This window comes from Crinia signifera, chromosome 7 (assembly GCF_055691185.1).
Source record: "Crinia signifera chromosome 7, ASM5569118v1, whole genome shotgun sequence".
Taxonomy (NCBI): Eukaryota; Metazoa; Chordata; class Amphibia; order Anura; family Myobatrachidae; genus Crinia; species Crinia signifera.
Genome location: NC_139223.1, coordinates 85,296,916 through 85,314,591, shown reverse-complemented (window position 1 = coordinate 85,314,591; position 17,676 = coordinate 85,296,916). Strand labels below are relative to the sequence as shown.

The 17,676-nt window shown below is 43.9% G+C and overlaps 1 protein-coding gene across 5 annotated transcripts in view; it reads left to right on the top strand.

Moving 5' to 3' along the window:
• Positions 1 to 2,408: 2,408 nt before the first annotated feature.
• Positions 2,409 to 17,676, top strand: part of ALG1 (ALG1 chitobiosyldiphosphodolichol beta-mannosyltransferase) — a 30,365-nt gene continuing 15,097 nt past the window's right edge. Inside the window, exons 1-8 of one of the 5 annotated variants that reach the window (XM_083153406.1) lie at positions 2,409 to 2,464; positions 5,243 to 5,320; positions 7,332 to 7,435; positions 9,378 to 9,526; positions 11,673 to 11,762; positions 11,915 to 12,025; positions 13,270 to 13,391; positions 16,763 to 16,801. In XM_083153406.1, coding sequence (XP_083009532.1) covers positions 7,343 to 7,435; positions 9,378 to 9,526; positions 11,673 to 11,762; positions 11,915 to 12,025; positions 13,270 to 13,391; positions 16,763 to 16,801 — 604 coding nt within the window. In that variant the 5' untranslated portion in view covers positions 2,409 to 2,464; positions 5,243 to 5,320; positions 7,332 to 7,342. The other 4 variants (XM_083153403.1, XM_083153404.1, XM_083153407.1 and 1 more) reach the window with 4 other exon arrangements.

Genomic DNA, 17,676 nt, shown 5'->3' with positions numbered 1-17,676 from the left:
GTAAAATGTGATCAGATCACTGGGATGTATCATCCCTGGCACTGCAGGGACAGGGCTGCGAAAGGAGCCCGTCCCTGCGAAGTGCTAAACCGGAAGCCGGGAGGTCAGCGCATGCGCGGTTATGCGCTGACCCCCGCCGACCCCTCTTACCGCACTGCCCTGCTCGGGACTATCGCCATATCAGAATGGTGATAGTCCAGGGGTGCAATGCCGGGCTGCCCGATGTTGATACATCGGGCAGCTTCGCATCCCCCATAGAAACCTATGGGGGATGCGGCCGGCGGTGCTCCCGGAGGATCGCAGCAGGGATCGGAGATTCCTGCTGCGGTCCCCCTTTAATACATTTAGGTGAAACTTAATATTTGCGGTTAACCCCCGAAAAAAAACGTTTTTGGGGGTTAACTGCAAATATTAAGTTTCACCTAAATGTATTATGATTTAGCCGCAAATATTAGTTGATAAATGGGCCCGAGAGGAACATGGGCAGTGGCGTAGCTTGTGTATGGCAGCCCCCGCTGCCGCTTGGAGGAGCGGGGGCTGCGTGGGCGCCGGTACCCGCCAATGACACTGACTGACAATAATCACTGCTGCCGCAGTGTGCCACTTGCGTCTATTGTCCTCAGCTTTAGCTGAGGCGAGCTTAAATTCACAACCCCAGGCTGTCTGTGAGGACGCTCAGCGGCGGGTCACTAAGCGTCCTCACACATACAGCAGCTTCCCCGTCTAAGAGAACTCCTGTATGCACAATAAGTTGTATGCGCCTCTGCAGCTCCTGGGAGGCAAGAAGCTTGTGATGCTGGCTTTAGTGAAGGTGTCACTTTGTGTGCTGTGGTCAGAGGAGGAGAACGCGATCTTGTGTCCTGTACTTTGTGATCGTGACAGCCTCTGCACTGAGTAAGGTTTAGTTATGTATGGGAACTATGGGTTATATATATATATATATATATATATATATATATATATATATAATTTTATTTTTTTTGGCCTCAAAACATTAAAGGAGTAAGTTACAGTATCTATTATTATGCAGTGCCATGCAAACCCTACCCCCCCCCCCATGTAGCCTAACACTCCCTGGCAGAATTACAACTGGGATGCTGACAGTTGGAATTCCAGCCTATGAGGGAGAGCACAGGGGGGCGCCTGAGAATATTTGGCTGGGGGGAGCAGAAATTATAGTTACGCCACTGAACATGGGGCATGCCAGCAGCTCACAGACCGCTGGCCATGCTCCCATAGTAAAGGGAAATGAGGCTAAAGCCCCCCATACACGGTCCGTTAATCGGATCCGTTGTGTGCTTAAACAGCACACATCGAATCGGATCGCATCCCTAGTGCATGCAGTGTGCATGCACTGCGATCCGATCCGATGTATAGCTAGTACAAAAAGTATGTGCTGCACATACTTTTTGTACCGTACTATGCGATGCATGGGAGCGCGCATCGCATAGTACAGAACGGAGCCATACACAACGGACCGTGTATGGGCTCCTTTAGCTTGTGGAATTCAAACACGGCCATGCTACTTTGCCAAGATGCCACACCCCTTTTTCAGAGCAAGCAGGTAGGTGGGGGAGTCCTGATTAGGGATGGCCATCGTTGCCATTGCCACCGATGGTTGCCATCAATGGCAATTATGCAACTGCCCATCGATAGTGCTAAACTATGCAATGGCTGACCATTGATATTTCTACATATCGATGGTCATCCATTATATTTTGATTAATTGGCCTGTGTCACGGGGGCGAAGTTATCTCCGTGTCCCGGCACTTTGAAAAAAAAAAGCAAAACATTGTTTTGCTATTCTATCGATGGAGGGAAACCATCTGGTTCTCCCCATCGATGGCAAAAGTATTCGACATGGGCCATGAACCATCAATGATTTGGAATCATCGATGGTCGATGGCCATCCCTAGTCCTAATTCGCAGAAAATGTAATTACCAGTGCTCTGTTTCAGTTTTTCGTTTGCTGTAATGTTATGTTTTATGTACTGTTCCTTGTATTGTCGTAAGGTGTGCCGTATGTACGTTGCTGCAAACCAATTGTAAATAAACTGTAATAAGAATCATATTTTGATCAACTTGCAAAATGTTACTTATGGGGCAAGCACGATGCTTTTAAGCATAAACTCCATATTTTTCCAACAAGGAAAAATATATTCCTTATCTTATTTTATTTTTACTCGATCGTAAAATCTCTGTAAAGCGCTGCGGAATATGTGTGCGCTATATATAAGAAACGTAACAAAATAATAAAATATAGAAATAATAGATTATATCCGGTTATCATCTTTGTAGCAGAGTGTGCGACGTCACACTTTCCAGACGCAACATTCCGAATCCTAGGGACGGGACGGAGTTGAGGTTCTGCACTGGCCAATCAGCGTGAGAGGGCGTATCGTGATGCGGTTTCCCGTCATCCCTACGTGTATACACTATACAGTATTGCCGTGTCCGGTGTTGTGTATGTATGTAGTAGTGTATACTGTATACCCAGTGAGCATGGCGGGTGTCAGCGCTGTGCTGCTGGCCAGCTGTACATGTGCAGCACTGGTGTACGGCGCTGACCCCACTTGTGTTCTGCTCCTGCTGCTCCTCACCATTGTGTTACTATGTATTACCAAGCCCGCGGGCGCCGGACAGGTGTGTGTGCTGGTCCTGGGGGACCTGGGCCGCAGTCCCCGGATGATGTACCACGCGTTGTCACTGGCTAGGAACGGGTTTACTGTGACCCTCGCCGGCTTCCGTGGTAAGACGGTGATGGCTGATGATGATTACGTGTCATTCTGAATTGTGTATTGTACTCCGAGCCGTGCGGCTACCTCTCAGGTGCCGGGACACATTCGCCGATGTCATACACCTATACATTCATTTGCTATGGGCCCCAGGTCTTTGCTCCTTCCACATAGACATGTCTGTATTACTGCAGCCCTCACCTTCATGTATCTGTCATGTATAATGCCTGGAGATGTCTCCGGACGGACAGTATCATTTCTGTTATTGTGTACGCAAGTTTACTATTCTTATTCTCTATCCGGGCTAGGCAGTGTGAAACTACACATCCCCATCATGCCCTGTCACGTTTTTGATATTAGGGAGTGATAAAGCTGTGGAAGGGAATGCTGGGATATATAGTTCTACTGTAGCCAGGGGTATGGGTAAAATCCGGAATCGGATAAGACACCGGGGGTGTCCTGTCCGGGGGTGCTCCATCTGATGAGGCTGCTCTCGTACCTGTCACCTGGGAGAGGAGAGGGGGGAGAATACAGCCTCACCGCATGGGGTGTAATAAAAACTGGAACGGTCCAGACCACACGGGGAGGCTGTAATCTCCCCTTCCCCATGTCCCTGGTGTGAGCAATCACAGGCATCCCCCCGGACAAGACACCCCCCGCATGGGACACCCCTCGGACCAGACGCTATAAGATCCGGAATGCAGAGTTTGATGTCTGGTCCGGCGTTCCGTTGTCTTATCCGGGTCCGGTTTTTACTTAGTCCCTGTAGCCAGCATATTGCTTGTTGCTCTCCCCTGCTTTTATAAAAATAAAGTAACAAATAGAATGGGAAATTCACATATAAGGTCTAAATGTACTTCCACATCTTTGCGGCCACAGCTTACCCTACGGAACTTATGTAGAGTAACCTGCACCACCCTGGGGCCACGCCACCATCCTGTGTCTACGCATAGATGGTGATCTATTACCTTTAGCAAAGTTGTGGGGAGCGGAGCGAGACATTGAGCCCGATGCATGGTGAGCGGACAATGGTGCTATTCTGAAAGTGGCTAACGTAACTGGCATAAGCTGCGACCGCAAAGATAAGGAAGTACCGGGCTAATTACTGCGTAGTGCCTGGGAAAAAATATTCAACTAAATAGCTAAACTCCTGCGCACCTATAATCCTAAGTTACCCAATGGAAACTCATTCTGTGTAAACAGTAGAATCAAGGGGTTATCCCCAATTGTGCTTTTATGTGACTTTTCCTTGCAGTTCCTGTAGATCAGGGGTGTCAAACTCAAATTCATCGGGGGGCCGCATCAGCAGTTTGGTCACCCTCAAAGGGTCGGTTGTATCTGTAGGACTATGTGTCCACTCTTTATTATCATAATAGTGTCCTTCATACATGTATGTCCCAAATAATACCACTGTAACTCAGCAGTAGCATTTCCCTCCTGCTATTGCTGTGAACTGCAGTGCATTAGGGCACACGCTGCCTGCACAGGGGGGCAGCACTCAGTCTTAGGGCATATGTCCTGCTTATTATCATGGGACACAGCAATTAATGATGGGCTGCAATGTGCCAGTGCACACACACACACATAGGCAGAGAGTTTGACACTTACCCGCTCTGATGCGCCCACTCCAGTCTGCTGCTCTACCACCAAGGACACAGCTGCGCTCTCACACAGGCACATTTCCCCCTCCCTCCTGTGAGTAGCGCTCCTCGCACTATCTATCCAGGCAGCGTGCTCCCGGTCACTGTGCAGTGCACACTCAGCAGTAAGTGACCTGGAGCGCACAGCAGCAGCAGCACCATTCACCACAACGGACCTGCTCTTTCCTCTCTCTGGCTCCTATACAGCAGGTGGGAGCGGAGGAGGGGTTGACGACCGGCGGCACTGCGCTAGAGGGCAGACGTTCTCTGGCTTGTAGGCTGCCGCGCATGCGCTGAAGAGGCAGTTTTTTTGTTTAAAAAAAAAAAATCGAGAATAAAAGGTGAAGGCTGGCGGCGGCTGCGCGGGCCACATGAAGAGGTCTGGCGGGCCGGATTTGGCCCGCGGGCCTTGTGTTTGACACCCCTGCAGATGTAAGGGAAAGTACACATACGTATTCGATCTGGACTTTTGCATTTGATTAGATTTCAATATTGAATTCTATTTACTTTCAATGTGCAGTGTACACATTCGATTTTCCTTGCCTGCACCATCTATTTTTCTTTTCGATATAGAGAAAACATACCATCAGGTCTGAATTAGGCCCACAGTCCTATATAATAAAGGCTAACTCTGCTTCTCACTTCTGTGAGGGGAATTTAAGTTATGTGTGCACTTGTTGGCTCCCTACGGAGTAATTCAAGCAATTCAGTTTGGGCGGTCATAGACCCCAGCATTTAACTTTACTGTTACAGTATGTTGTTCTGTCATTTTGATGAGATGTTAACTAGTTACATTATAGTGCATACATGACATTAGCCTACTGTACGAGTATTAAATATAGCAATTTGTTTTTTATGTTTTAAAAGAAACCGAGCCTCACAGAGATGTCCTCAACAATGACAAAATAAAAATTCATGAGATATCGGACTTCCAGGCACTAAGAGGTAAGCACAATTGGAGTGGGAATGTCATAGAATTCTATTTTCAGACATTTTTGTAAACCTCAAAATAGTGATATTTTGAAAACTAAGAGAACCGGGCTGTATTAAAATACAAGGTATTCTTCAAATAGCAACCTGGCCCCATCTGGTGTATAAAGTCAGTACTACCACCCAGTTACTCCAGTTTTGTGCTCTTTGGTGTCTCTGCTTACTGGTTAAGCAGCTGGCCATACCCCTGAACGATATCTGGCCTATACGCATGATTTTGACGGATCGTGTGCACATCATGAGGAATGTCGTTAAAAGGCGCGTCAAGAGGTTGGCCCTCAGATTATACATGCTGCGCATATAATCTTTCGCCTTTCATTGTGATCGTAAGCAGATCTTATGTGCTTTTAAAGCACAAACACTCGTTCAGTCGCACTAACTGCCTGCATACGATCAGGTTGTTCAGGTGTATGGCCACCTTTTCTTAGACAAATGCTTTTGGAAATTGCCATTACCAACTAGTACACAGCTTCTTGAGATTTATCCTGTATATTGAAATACTTAATTATGCCTGATATAAATAACTATTAATGTCTATAAATAATTATGTAAAAGAGCCTATTGCTTTCTAGAATTTGATAGTTTAGTGTACTGTTTGCATTTAGGGCCTGATTCAGAGATGTATGTAAATTCAATCTAAACATACATCTCTGATTATTTGAGATGTGCCCATGTGCAGGTCCCATACTGTGACATCCAAAATAAGCTTTCCAAAATACGTTAAATAAACAGATGTATTGACCTCTGCAACTTTCACTGGGCATTCTAAGTAACCTGAGGGGATTCAGTATTAAATCCCGGCGTTCAGAATCCCGATGCTGGAATCCCGATCGCCGAAACCCCGACAAGGGGGGGACATGGATCGCCCCCCTTGCGGGCTCGCTGCGCTCGCCACGCAGCGGGGCCGTTGCGCTCGCCACGCAGCGGGCCCGGTGCCTCGCTACGCTACGCACACTAATTTATTCTCCCTCCGGGGGTGTCGTGGACACCCCCGGAGGGAGAAAGTGTCGGGATTTCGGCGATCGGGATTCCAGCGTCGGGATTCTGAACGCCGGGATCCCGACCGCCGGGATTTACACTGCATCCCACCTGAGGGGATACTCCAAAGCTGATGGTTAGGCAGTTAATGCAATGCTGTGTCTTCAGATGTAGCAGTGAGTCATAGAAGCTTGGTCATCCTTTAATTTAAGATAACTACTGCAGATTTTTGCACAAATGCCACGTACATAAAGTGCAATTAGCGTCCAGCTCTGAATCAGCCACTACAGTGTGTATTTCAGTAGTTATTGCTCTGTCATGAGTCACTATGCACAAAATGTGCACAAAAAAGGCTGACTGCAATGTCCTTGCTTTATGATATCTGACAGACCAAATAAAGTACAAGGGCAATTGCCATTCTTGAACACAGCTTTATCTTTGATATCAGGAACCTTAAAAGTTGCTTAAACCATGAACAGTAATTGTTCAGATCATCTGTTGGAATAACTGTTCTGAACAATTATCATGTAGTGCAGTGGTTCCCAACCCTGGTCCTCAAGTACCCCCAACAGTGCACGTTTTCCAGGTCACCCAGCAGGTGCACTCATTATTCAGGCACATTTGAAAAGATCCACAGGTGGAGCTAATTATAGCACTTGTGATTCTGTGTGGAGACCTGCAAAACATGCACTGTTGGGAGTACTTGAGGACCAGGGTTGGGAACCACTGATGTAGTGCATGAACGATAATCGCTCACAGGATGAACAACTGTGAGAACTAGGCATATTTAGCAAAGACAATTCTGATAAGCTGTTGAATCTTCAACACATACACATACACACACACATTTCTAAATGTCATTTTATGTAAGTGACGTAGTGTTTTATAAATAGCAATAAAATAGTAGAAGCAAAATAAGTAGTATTTATCCAGTAATATCTGAATAATGCTTAATAGAAAGTTCAGTTAATATTTTCTTGCCTTTCAGTTGGTCCAAGGATGTTTCGATATGTCATAAAGGTCATAGTGCAAGCTGTTCAGCTGTTTTGGCAACTGATGAAGATGGATCCCCCATCTTTTATCCTTCTTCAGGTATGGAGCATAACACGGTACAGAAGTGGTAGATATATTTAGCCATAGATTTTGAATGACCAGACCTGTTCGGTGATGGTGCGTGGTTTCTATTTATGAACATCCTTTACTGACCGTAGATTGCAAACACTGGGAATGGTACACCTGGCAGCATAGAGACATTGGGCTATTTTGTAGAACTTTGGAGTAGGGTAAATGTTTGACTGAAAATAGCAAATTTTTTCTGTGTTGGCAAAATCAAAGTACATTGTTTATTCTTGTCCTACTTTTGTATATCACCCCAGTTTTAAAAGACCTTTGAAGATAGAACATCATCAGCTTATCTTTGGAGTGTTCACATTCTAAAATGCTAGCTGGTGACAACGTATATGTAAATGTGTGTGTGTGTATATATGTATGTATATATATATATATATATATATATATATATATATATATATATATATATATATATATGTCGAACGGTCTGGCACTCTGGATGAAACAGGCCAACCACCGGGGTGCCTTCCTGAGTAAGGTATAAAGCTGGCTTTGGATCCACAGCTGTGGAATCACGAGGTGGCACTCTCCGGATTTAGTGCAAAATAAATTTAAATCATAACAAGCAAAAAAAAAGCAAAAAAAGTGCAGAAATCAGGTCATGGGTGTCAACAGTTTCGGGGGAGCAATCCCCTTCCTCAGGACGACCAACAGGGTAATGGTGTGCAGGACAACAAAACAAGACCTGATTTCTGCACTTTTTTTGCTTGCTTGATTTAAATACAATTTATTTTGCACTAAATCCGGAGAGTGCCGCCTCGTGATTCCACAGCTGTGGATCCAAAGCCAGCTTTATATATATATATATATAGATAGATAGATGTGTGTTTAATTTTTTTTATTTTTTTGACATCACTAATTCAACCATTGATTGGATAATTGCTTTAGATGAACCAATTGTTCTCTCTCATATGGGATATTCAGTCTTGAATCTAACTGTTCAATCCTGAATTCACAGCCATTTTTGACTTGTTCGACTGTAGCTCAATAGTCCGTTTTCAATGTTCCTACTGTTGGGTGTAGGAAAGGCCGCATTTTGTCGGAAACGGACTCTAAATTGTCAGAATTGGCTGCGGATTTGTCAACTGGCGCCCTTTTCCCACCATTCAGAAATAGCAGCACTTGCCTACTCAATGCTGCCGTTTCCAACAGCATTGAGTAGTCAAGTGCTGCTATTTCTGCCAGCGGAAATAGCTGCAGAGATTAAATACCCCTCTAAATGTGAGAGAATGGGATGTTCACATGTATTTGCCTGGCAGGTGTTAAGGTCCATACACACTGGGTGACTATGCCCAGCGTGTATGGACAGCGATGATATCAATCACCGCTGCGGGGAAAGCGGCTCAGGGCATACACACTGGGCGGCTTTCCCCCTGCCCCGACGCAGACGGAGAAGGGGAGTACGGCGTTGCATAGTGCAGAGCTATGCAAATCTGCCCTCAACGCCAGCAGATGAACGGCTTTCCCGGCGATGATGCGGGAGCGCGCAGCAGTGCTCATCGCTGGGGAATACACACTGGGCGGTTTTGAGCTTAAAGCCGCTCAAACAGGCTGTTTTGAGTGGCTTTTAGCCCAAAGTTGTCCAGTGTGTATGGGCCTTTAGAATGAATGTTTTACACAGGTACAGCAGATCCAATCCTGAAGAGAACTCATGAACCCCTCCTTTGGTTTTGCCCTCTTTTGAGTGGATTTAGGGTCTTGTCTTTTGATCCATCCATAATTTGGTTACAGTGCTGCTGCGTGATGAGTGCGGGGTGCTCACAACTGCAATCAGGTCTGCAAAATGTTTTGAGTGGAGATAAAAAATGCAAGCAGAGTTTATTGGTCAGTGAATATTTCTTAATTTGGTTAATATATATTGTTTGTTTCTAAAAATCAAATTATTTATCTTTCTTTAAGGTAGAATCCGCCAGGTTTACCAAGCATTGCAGTAGCATGGTTCTTTTGCCTGCTGAGAAGATGCCAGCTGATAATTGATTGGCACAACTATGGGTATTCAATCATGAGTCTGACAAATGGATCAGGACATCCAGTTGTTCGCATTGCAAAATGGTTTGTATGTTTGTACACATATGTAACTGAGGAAGCTACTTTTTGCACATTTAGCTCATAGAAGATGTACAGTACTGTACTAGAATGCTTACTTATGGCTTTGAATTCTTGCTGGAGAGTAAAACACTTATATTTTTGCATTCGATTTACACTACATGGGAGCATGCATTGGGATCGAATCTGCATTGAATGTAGAAAAACCATTCGATTTTCTATTTGATTTTGCTTCTATAAACTCGAATAGAAAAACAGTGCACATCTCACCATGTATGCTCTACATTAGAGAGTGCTAAGTGGTACATCAGTAATTTTGGCATTTTTAAAGTAAATGTTTACTTTAAAAAATAGATTATATTTTGAAATAACACTTTGATTATGAAAGCCGGCTGAATCATTTGAATTGGGTCTTGATTGTGTAGCATGTGGTTCATCCTGATTACAGAATTGTTGCTAGTGACTGTGCTTTTAGGACACACTTGCACAATGTCAGCGCGGTATGCTGTATCGGCATGACAACTCCTCTACATTGTGCAGTGTGTACACACTATTGTATGCTGCCGCAGGTTGCATGTGACTTTTTCCCGACTTGCTCTGCTGCACGGCCAACTAGAATATACTGTATGTGACCAGGTGCACTGTAATGAAGGAACAAGATTTGTTCTGTCATTCATTACATCAAACTAGTGTGTATTTGTAATCTGTCATGGTACAAAGTGAAGGGAAATTGCGCCAACCATTGTTGGCCTGATTGCAATTCATCTGATGTGTACCCACCGTTAACTAGGTCTGTGTTTAGGTGGCTTGGAGCATTATACACTGAGTGGCCAAATGATTATGACCACTAGACGATTTTATGTAAAGTAGCTATTCTGCAAATAATGCTGATGTATGATGTCTGACTCTGATGAATGAATTGTGTCACTCATTAAATAAAGCGTACAAAATAGGCAGACTTGATCAGACCACAGATGTCAACAGTGCATCAAACTTTGGATAATCTAAATTGGGTACCAAAAAAGATGACCAATCCATGAACAGTGTACCACACATTACATCATAAGACAAGGGAAGCAGACGACCTGACCATACGCTATAGTTGTTTGCTGCCAACAGGTGTTTGCTCAGGAACACCAGAAATTCACAGTAAATGGAAATAGGTCTTGTCTGATAACTCACTTTTAAGTTACGCCATTCAGATGTTAGGGGGAGGACAAGGAGACAACATGATACCATCTGATTCAACACCACAAAACCATTGAGAGCTGGGAGATGCAGTTCATTGCTTTTGGGCTACTATTCCACACACAGCATACAGACAGTTATGGTGTGTACACACAGTGAGATGTGCCGTGCGATGCGATCCCCGATGCGATCAGATAGCATCGCATCGCACGGCATGCATGGGATGGCATACAATTTTGACTATATAGTGCAGATCTGCACTATGCAGTCAAGGCAGCCAAGACTTTCTGCCGTGCGATACGGGAGCGCGCATCGGGATCGCAAGGGTTAAAACCCTTGCGATCTGCGTGCGATACCGATGCGATTCTGACTATATAGTCAGAATCGCAGGGTGATTGTACCCGTGTGTACACACCATTAGTAGAATGCCTGTAAGAATGAAAGCTATACTTACTGCAAAAGGTGGCCCAACAAAGTACTACCCCTGTGGCTATAATAATTTAGCCACTCGGTGTATATCATCATGTGCTTTTTGAGTAACATTGGTGAAAACTGTTGTTTCATTCTGACATGGAATGAACCATAACACTTGGATTGTATAAGTAGCAAATAGACAAATATTGTTTTTACCAACTAAAATCTACTGTATTTTCTCCAAATTGTGGCATAACATTTAATGTGTACTGTAAACAACTAGTATTGCAGTCGGATAACCTTAAGGTGCCCATACACGGTGCGATCATTGCACCCGTTATTGGCTGGATCGCAACACGTGCGTTTTGCGTGCGATGGAATGCAATCCGAGGGCAGCACAAAATATGTGCAGCACATACTTTTTGTACTGTGCGATGAGTTGCCCGCAGGAGCGCGCATGGCACGCTGCTATCGCACAGTGTATGGGCACCTTTAGAATTTAATAGTGATAAGATTAACATTAATGTTTCTCAATGGTTGTTTCTTGCAGGTATGAAAAATTATTTGGTCGATTGTCTGATTATAACTTCTGTGTAACTAATGCCATGAAGGAAGATTTGCTGCGTAACTGGAGTATAAGGTACTATAAGACTATATCAGATAGTTAGCATGAGGCAAACATTATACCCATTCACATACTGTAGTTGAGCCGGAGGTGTCTTGTTGGTCTCTTATTCTGATTTTACCTCATCCTACTATGTACGCCTTTATGAGTTACTCTTATTGTTGCAGAGCCATCACTTTGTATGACAAGCCTCCTTCAATATTTAAAGAGACCTCAGTGGAACAGAAGCATCAGCTATTCATGGAACTTGGCAAGGATTATGCTCCATTCAAAGATCAGTGAGTTTGTAGTTAAACATATTCTAAAAAATATAAATGCATCAATTCCTGCAAATTGTACCCACATTCCCAAAATGTTAAAAGCAATAAGAAGGTAGTGGCCAGTAAGGGAATTGCATTAGGGAGGAAGAGGAGCCTTTTACATACAAGTACACTGTGACCTCTAGGATAGAAGGGGGGGGGGGACACCTAGTCACACTGGACAAGTGAGAAACGCTGCATTTATACTATTGTCTAGATATTTCTAAAAATACGCACAGAGTATTGCACTAAACACAGACCTGTGGCGGGCAGTGGGAACCCTCTGCGCTGCTGGTCAGCGAGTCCGGCGAATGGGAACTAAGTGAATAGCGCTATTCGCCGGGCGATGGCGCGGGTAACGCTGCTGAATTTGAAAATACTGGCCGGATGCTGATTGACTGAGATGTATGGGCACATTTACTGTTAAAGGCCACAGTGTGCATCTTTGGCACATTTTTATTGTTGTATTCTAATATAACGGATACAAATATAAATGGATCTATTTTACATGTGCTAACTACATACATAATGTTTATTATTCTGTATATTTAATAATTAAATAAAGCTTCTTTATAGCTGAAAAACAGATTTGCAACTGCCTCTTGATCCTGTCATAAATGTGAACAAACTCTTATAATTACATTGAGGCAGTGCTTCTACATAAGGTACTGAGGAAGGCAGGGTGAACTGGGGGGAAAGACGGTGGTAACTTTTTAAATGCTGCTCTTAAGTATAGCACATCTATAATTCAGTAAACACCAAATTCCTACAATGGGGGGGTATTCAATGCTGCAGCGAGCGGCCGGCGAGGGGGTTAAACAGCGAGGATTGCTGAAAACCAGCGATCCTCGCTGTTTAACCCCCGCACCGGCCGCTCGCTCTATTCAATGTTCTGGGGAAATCCTCGCCGTCACAGGACGGTGAGAATTCCCCAAAACAGCGAGACCCGCGGCTACTGCAGAAAACTCGCAGTTTTTAGCCGCGAGTCTCGCTGATTCTGGAGCCGCATCCGCCAATTTTCCCTCGCTCAAAAAACGGAGCAAGAGGGAATTGGCGGATGCGGAGGGTGTGTAGAATGCTGTCAGGGTGAGTGGTGACAGCGAGCAGTAAGCCCTGCTCGCTGTCACCACTCACAAACAGCATTGAATACCTGCCCTTATGTCTTGCTGCTTACATAAATTGGAGAAATGTATTTGAAGAGTGTATTTTTTTTTTTTTTTCAGGTCAAAAAGTTCAAAATCGAATGTGGAAAAATCAGCTTTCACAGAATTAAACATTTTAACTGGAGCGGTCAAATGTAGGGCAGATAGACCCGCCTTGCTGATCAGTAGTACAAGTTGGACAGGTATTCTTTTGGTTGGTTTCTATATATATACCAGAATAAAATGTAATATTATAAATTTAGTATATCATGCAATATGCACCATTGTCAAGCATGTCCACACTGTAGGAAACTTTACTTTATAACTTATTATTATTATTTTTTCTTTTAAATATTCATTTATTTTATCTTCGGACAGGTCGATTTTCTAATATGTCAGCATTTTTCTCTTAATTTATTTCTTCCTACTTTGTACAGAAACTTAGTACAGAAACTTAACCGTTTCTTATGTAGCGCACACATATTCCACAGCGCTTTACAGAGAATATTTGAACATTCACATCAGTCCCTGCCCCAGTGGAGCTTACAATCTATATTCCCTACTATATGTACACGCACACAAAGACATTGTAGGGTTAATTTGTTGGGAGCCAATTAACCTACCAGTATATTTATGGATTGTGGTGAGGAAACCAGAGTACCCGGAGGAAACCCACGCAAGTACTTGGAGAATATACAAACTCTGCACAGTTAGGTTAGGCAGTAATGCTAACCATTACACCACCCGTACTGCCCCAAATGTCTAAAGGCCCATACACACTAGAAGATTTTCATTTCCAAAGACTTTGGTGATAGATATATCTATCAGAGATTTTGGCAAAGTAGTGTGTACACACTGAGCTATTTTCCCCAAAGAGCTAGAGATTTTCAGGAGGCGAAAGACTTTGCTGAAAATCTTTCATATAAAAGGATATTTACATAATGGGAGGGGTTAAAATTCCAAGGGTGGGAGCAGGGGCCATTTTATTCAGTGCATTTCTTTTCTTGGGGCCTGATTCAGAACTGATTGCTGGGCTGCGTATATTTGGAGCCCAGCGATCAGGTAAATGCTGCTCTGCCCAGAGAAATCACGCCCATGTGCATAGCTACTAGATGTGTATGTATCAATCAACTCACGGACACCTGTGCAGCTTCAAACAGGTTGCGTATTTATTCAGCCTCTGGCTAACACTGACTCACTGCCTGGCCTTCTGACCGGAAGTGAGTCATACCGTGAGACTACATGTACCAAGATGCACCACATGCATCTACAGCTACAATTTTATTTGCAGCCGTATTGCCCCTTACACGTTATGCCACACATCATAATGCCCATTACAGGTTATACACACCAGTACACCTTATGCCACACACCGCAATGCCCATTACACATTATGCCACACACCATGATGCCCATTAAGCTACATACCATAATGCCAGGGGCTTCATGCTCGACGCCAGGGGCTTCATGCTCGACGCCAGGGGCTTCATGCTCGACGCCAGGGGCTTCATGATCGACCCCAGGGCCCTTCATGATCGATCCCAGGGCCCTTCATGATCGATCCCAGGGCCCTTCATGATCGATCCCAGGGCCCTTCATGATCGATCCCAGGGCCCTTCATGATCGATCCCAGGGCCCTTCATGATCGATCCCAGGGCCCTTCATGATCGATCCCAGGGCCCTTCATGATCGATGCTAGGGCCCTTCATGCTCGATGCCAGCGGTGGGGTTGAAGTGCTCATTGCCACAGGGGCAGTGTATATATTAATAGCACCACTGGCCACCAATGATATTTATAATTTTTATATATATATAGATAGATAGATAGATAGATAGATCTATCGATAGATCTATCTATCTCATTGGTGCCCAGTGGTGCAGTAATATATACATTGCTGGCATGTGCCAGCAATGTATATATCACCGGCTTAAAACTGGCTTAAAACAACTTCATTGGTGCCCAGTGGTGCAGTATTATATACATTGCTGGCATGTGCCAGCAATGTATATATCACTGGCTTAAAACAACTTTATTGGTGCCCAGTGGTGCAGTATTATATACATTGCTGGCATGTGCCAGCATTGTACTGTATATATCACTGCCTTAAAACAACTTCATTGGTGGTCAGTGGCGTTATGCTCCACACAGCATGAGCAGGGAGCAGGCAAGTCAGCCGAGGGGGCGGGGCGTCCCGCCGGGCAGTATGTCCGGGCAGGGGAGTGGAGCAGAGAAGCTGTGCAGCTGAGGCAGGCAGCGTTGGAGCGGGGAGGGGTGAGTAGGAACAGGGGGAGGGAGAGGGCTGTCAGCTGGACTGAAAGACCTCTTCATTTAGATGGCTCACCTCAAAAGTGCATCCTGTATGCCACACTTGGAAAAACTGAACCAAATAATTCCTGTGTCTGCAGTTCACAACGAAACAGTAGAAGGTGTATCTTCCAGGAGACTCTAAAATGTCCATTTTGTTTCAACATTTGAAGTCAAGCAGTGTCTGTGGTTTCAACTGAGAGTGTTCCAGATTGTTCTCATTTCATCATGGGATAGGTTGTTTATAGATCTATAGGTGCCCACACACAATGCGATATGCTCTGTGTGTTTTGTATCACATCTCGTTCAAATCGCATGCAACATGCTACAAGAGCGTGTATTTTAAACTAGATGCGATGCAATCTAGTTCAGAAAGTACAGTCTGCATATACTTTTTGTACTTTGCAATGTGATGTGCACGGGAGCGCGCATTGCATCACAAACGCATCGTGTGTGGGCACCTTAAACGTTTGATGCAAGATCAGAGGACAAAAGACAGATCATACGCCTTAATAATGTTCATTGCGTTACAGTTCATAAACCGAACCCCAACTGAAATGGGACCTGTGTTTAGACTTCAGATAAATTTAGTGGCTTGTAGGAAAAAATAAATAAAGCAAGCCTGTGTGGTAGTGGTTGGTGTCCGTGAGTTATTTTGTGTGGTTCTTGATATAAAAAGTAAAATGTTCATTGCATGTTCATTAGCCACTTCAACTTGCATGCAACAAATAAATAAATAACTTGGAAAGCCTTAAATCCAGAAGAAAACTAAAAAAAAAAAAATGCTTTCACTGGAGATGTAGCTTTGTAAGACATGGATGCTAACATTTCTTAAGAACACATTTTGCTTTTAAATTTCAGGCATCATAAACTGTTGCATAAAAAATATAACCTAAAGTCTTTTATCTGACAAATGGTTTTACATGAGCAACCTGCTGAAATGTACGGTCCATTTTTGGACAAAGTACTGTTCATGCCTGTGTTATCTCCCTTTTACCCCCAAATCCATGGAGGGACACTCGGCATCTGCCCATTTATGCTCTAATTCTTCATCAAGTGTTTAGCATGGTTAGTTTCTCTGGTTTTGCCCTGGGCGGCTTTGTTAGAAAAATAACTGCATTCCCGGAAGACGTTCAGGGAATGCCGTTATTCTGAATCAGAAGTCAGTGTTTGCCATTGGATTCAGAGGAAAGGATTTATTGTACTTTTTTTGTTGACATTTTCTGATAAGTGGGATGTAATGTCTCATTTATTTTTATTTTTTTGCAGAGGATGAAGACTTTAGTGTGTTATTAAATGCATTAAAAGGTAAGTTTTGTTTAGTATGTCTTTTCCATGATAAATGTTCTTCTTATTAAGCTCAACTTTCTGTGCAGTAGACACTGGTTAAAAGCACACTCATTTATTTTCAACAACTATTTATGATGTGTAAATATTAAAATATAAATGTATAATTATTTTCCAATTATTTTATTGCAATAAAATGATGAGATTATTTTCTCATCATCTAACATATACATTCAATGGGGAAGCGGTCATCTATTAGAATGAACTTAGGTCTACAGTCATTAGGTCGACCCCACTAGGTCGACTGGCAGGAAGGTTGACATGGGCCAATGTCGACGTGACTTAAGGTCGAATTTGCATAAAGGTCGACATGAGGAAGGTCGACTGGTCATAAGATCGACATGGGGGTTATCACTGTTTTTTGAGCCGACATGTGCCGACAGGCGGTATTTCATGCCCTACCATCCACTAGGGCGTGGAGGAGGTTATTAAAGCTGTGGTGAGCGAAGCGAGCCACCGTGCCCGAAGCATTGCGAGCGATGCGAGGGTCCGATTATCATTGCCAACTGAGTCCATGTTGACTGTGTCGACATTCGGATAAAAAAAACAGTGAAAAACCCATGTCGACCTTATGACCAGTCGACCTTCCTCATGTCGACCTTTATGCAAATTCGACCTTAAGTCATGTCGACCTTGGCCCATGTCGACCTTAAATCAGGTCGACCTTCCTGCCAGTCGACCAAGTGGGGTCGACCTAATGACTGTAGACCTAAGTTCATTCTGATAGATGTACCGTTTCCATTCAATGGCACCTTTTTAGGGATATCTATTTAGTACTTTACAGCTTTACACCCAAAACAGTCTGAATCTTCTGTGTGTCTGTTGTACACGGAGCA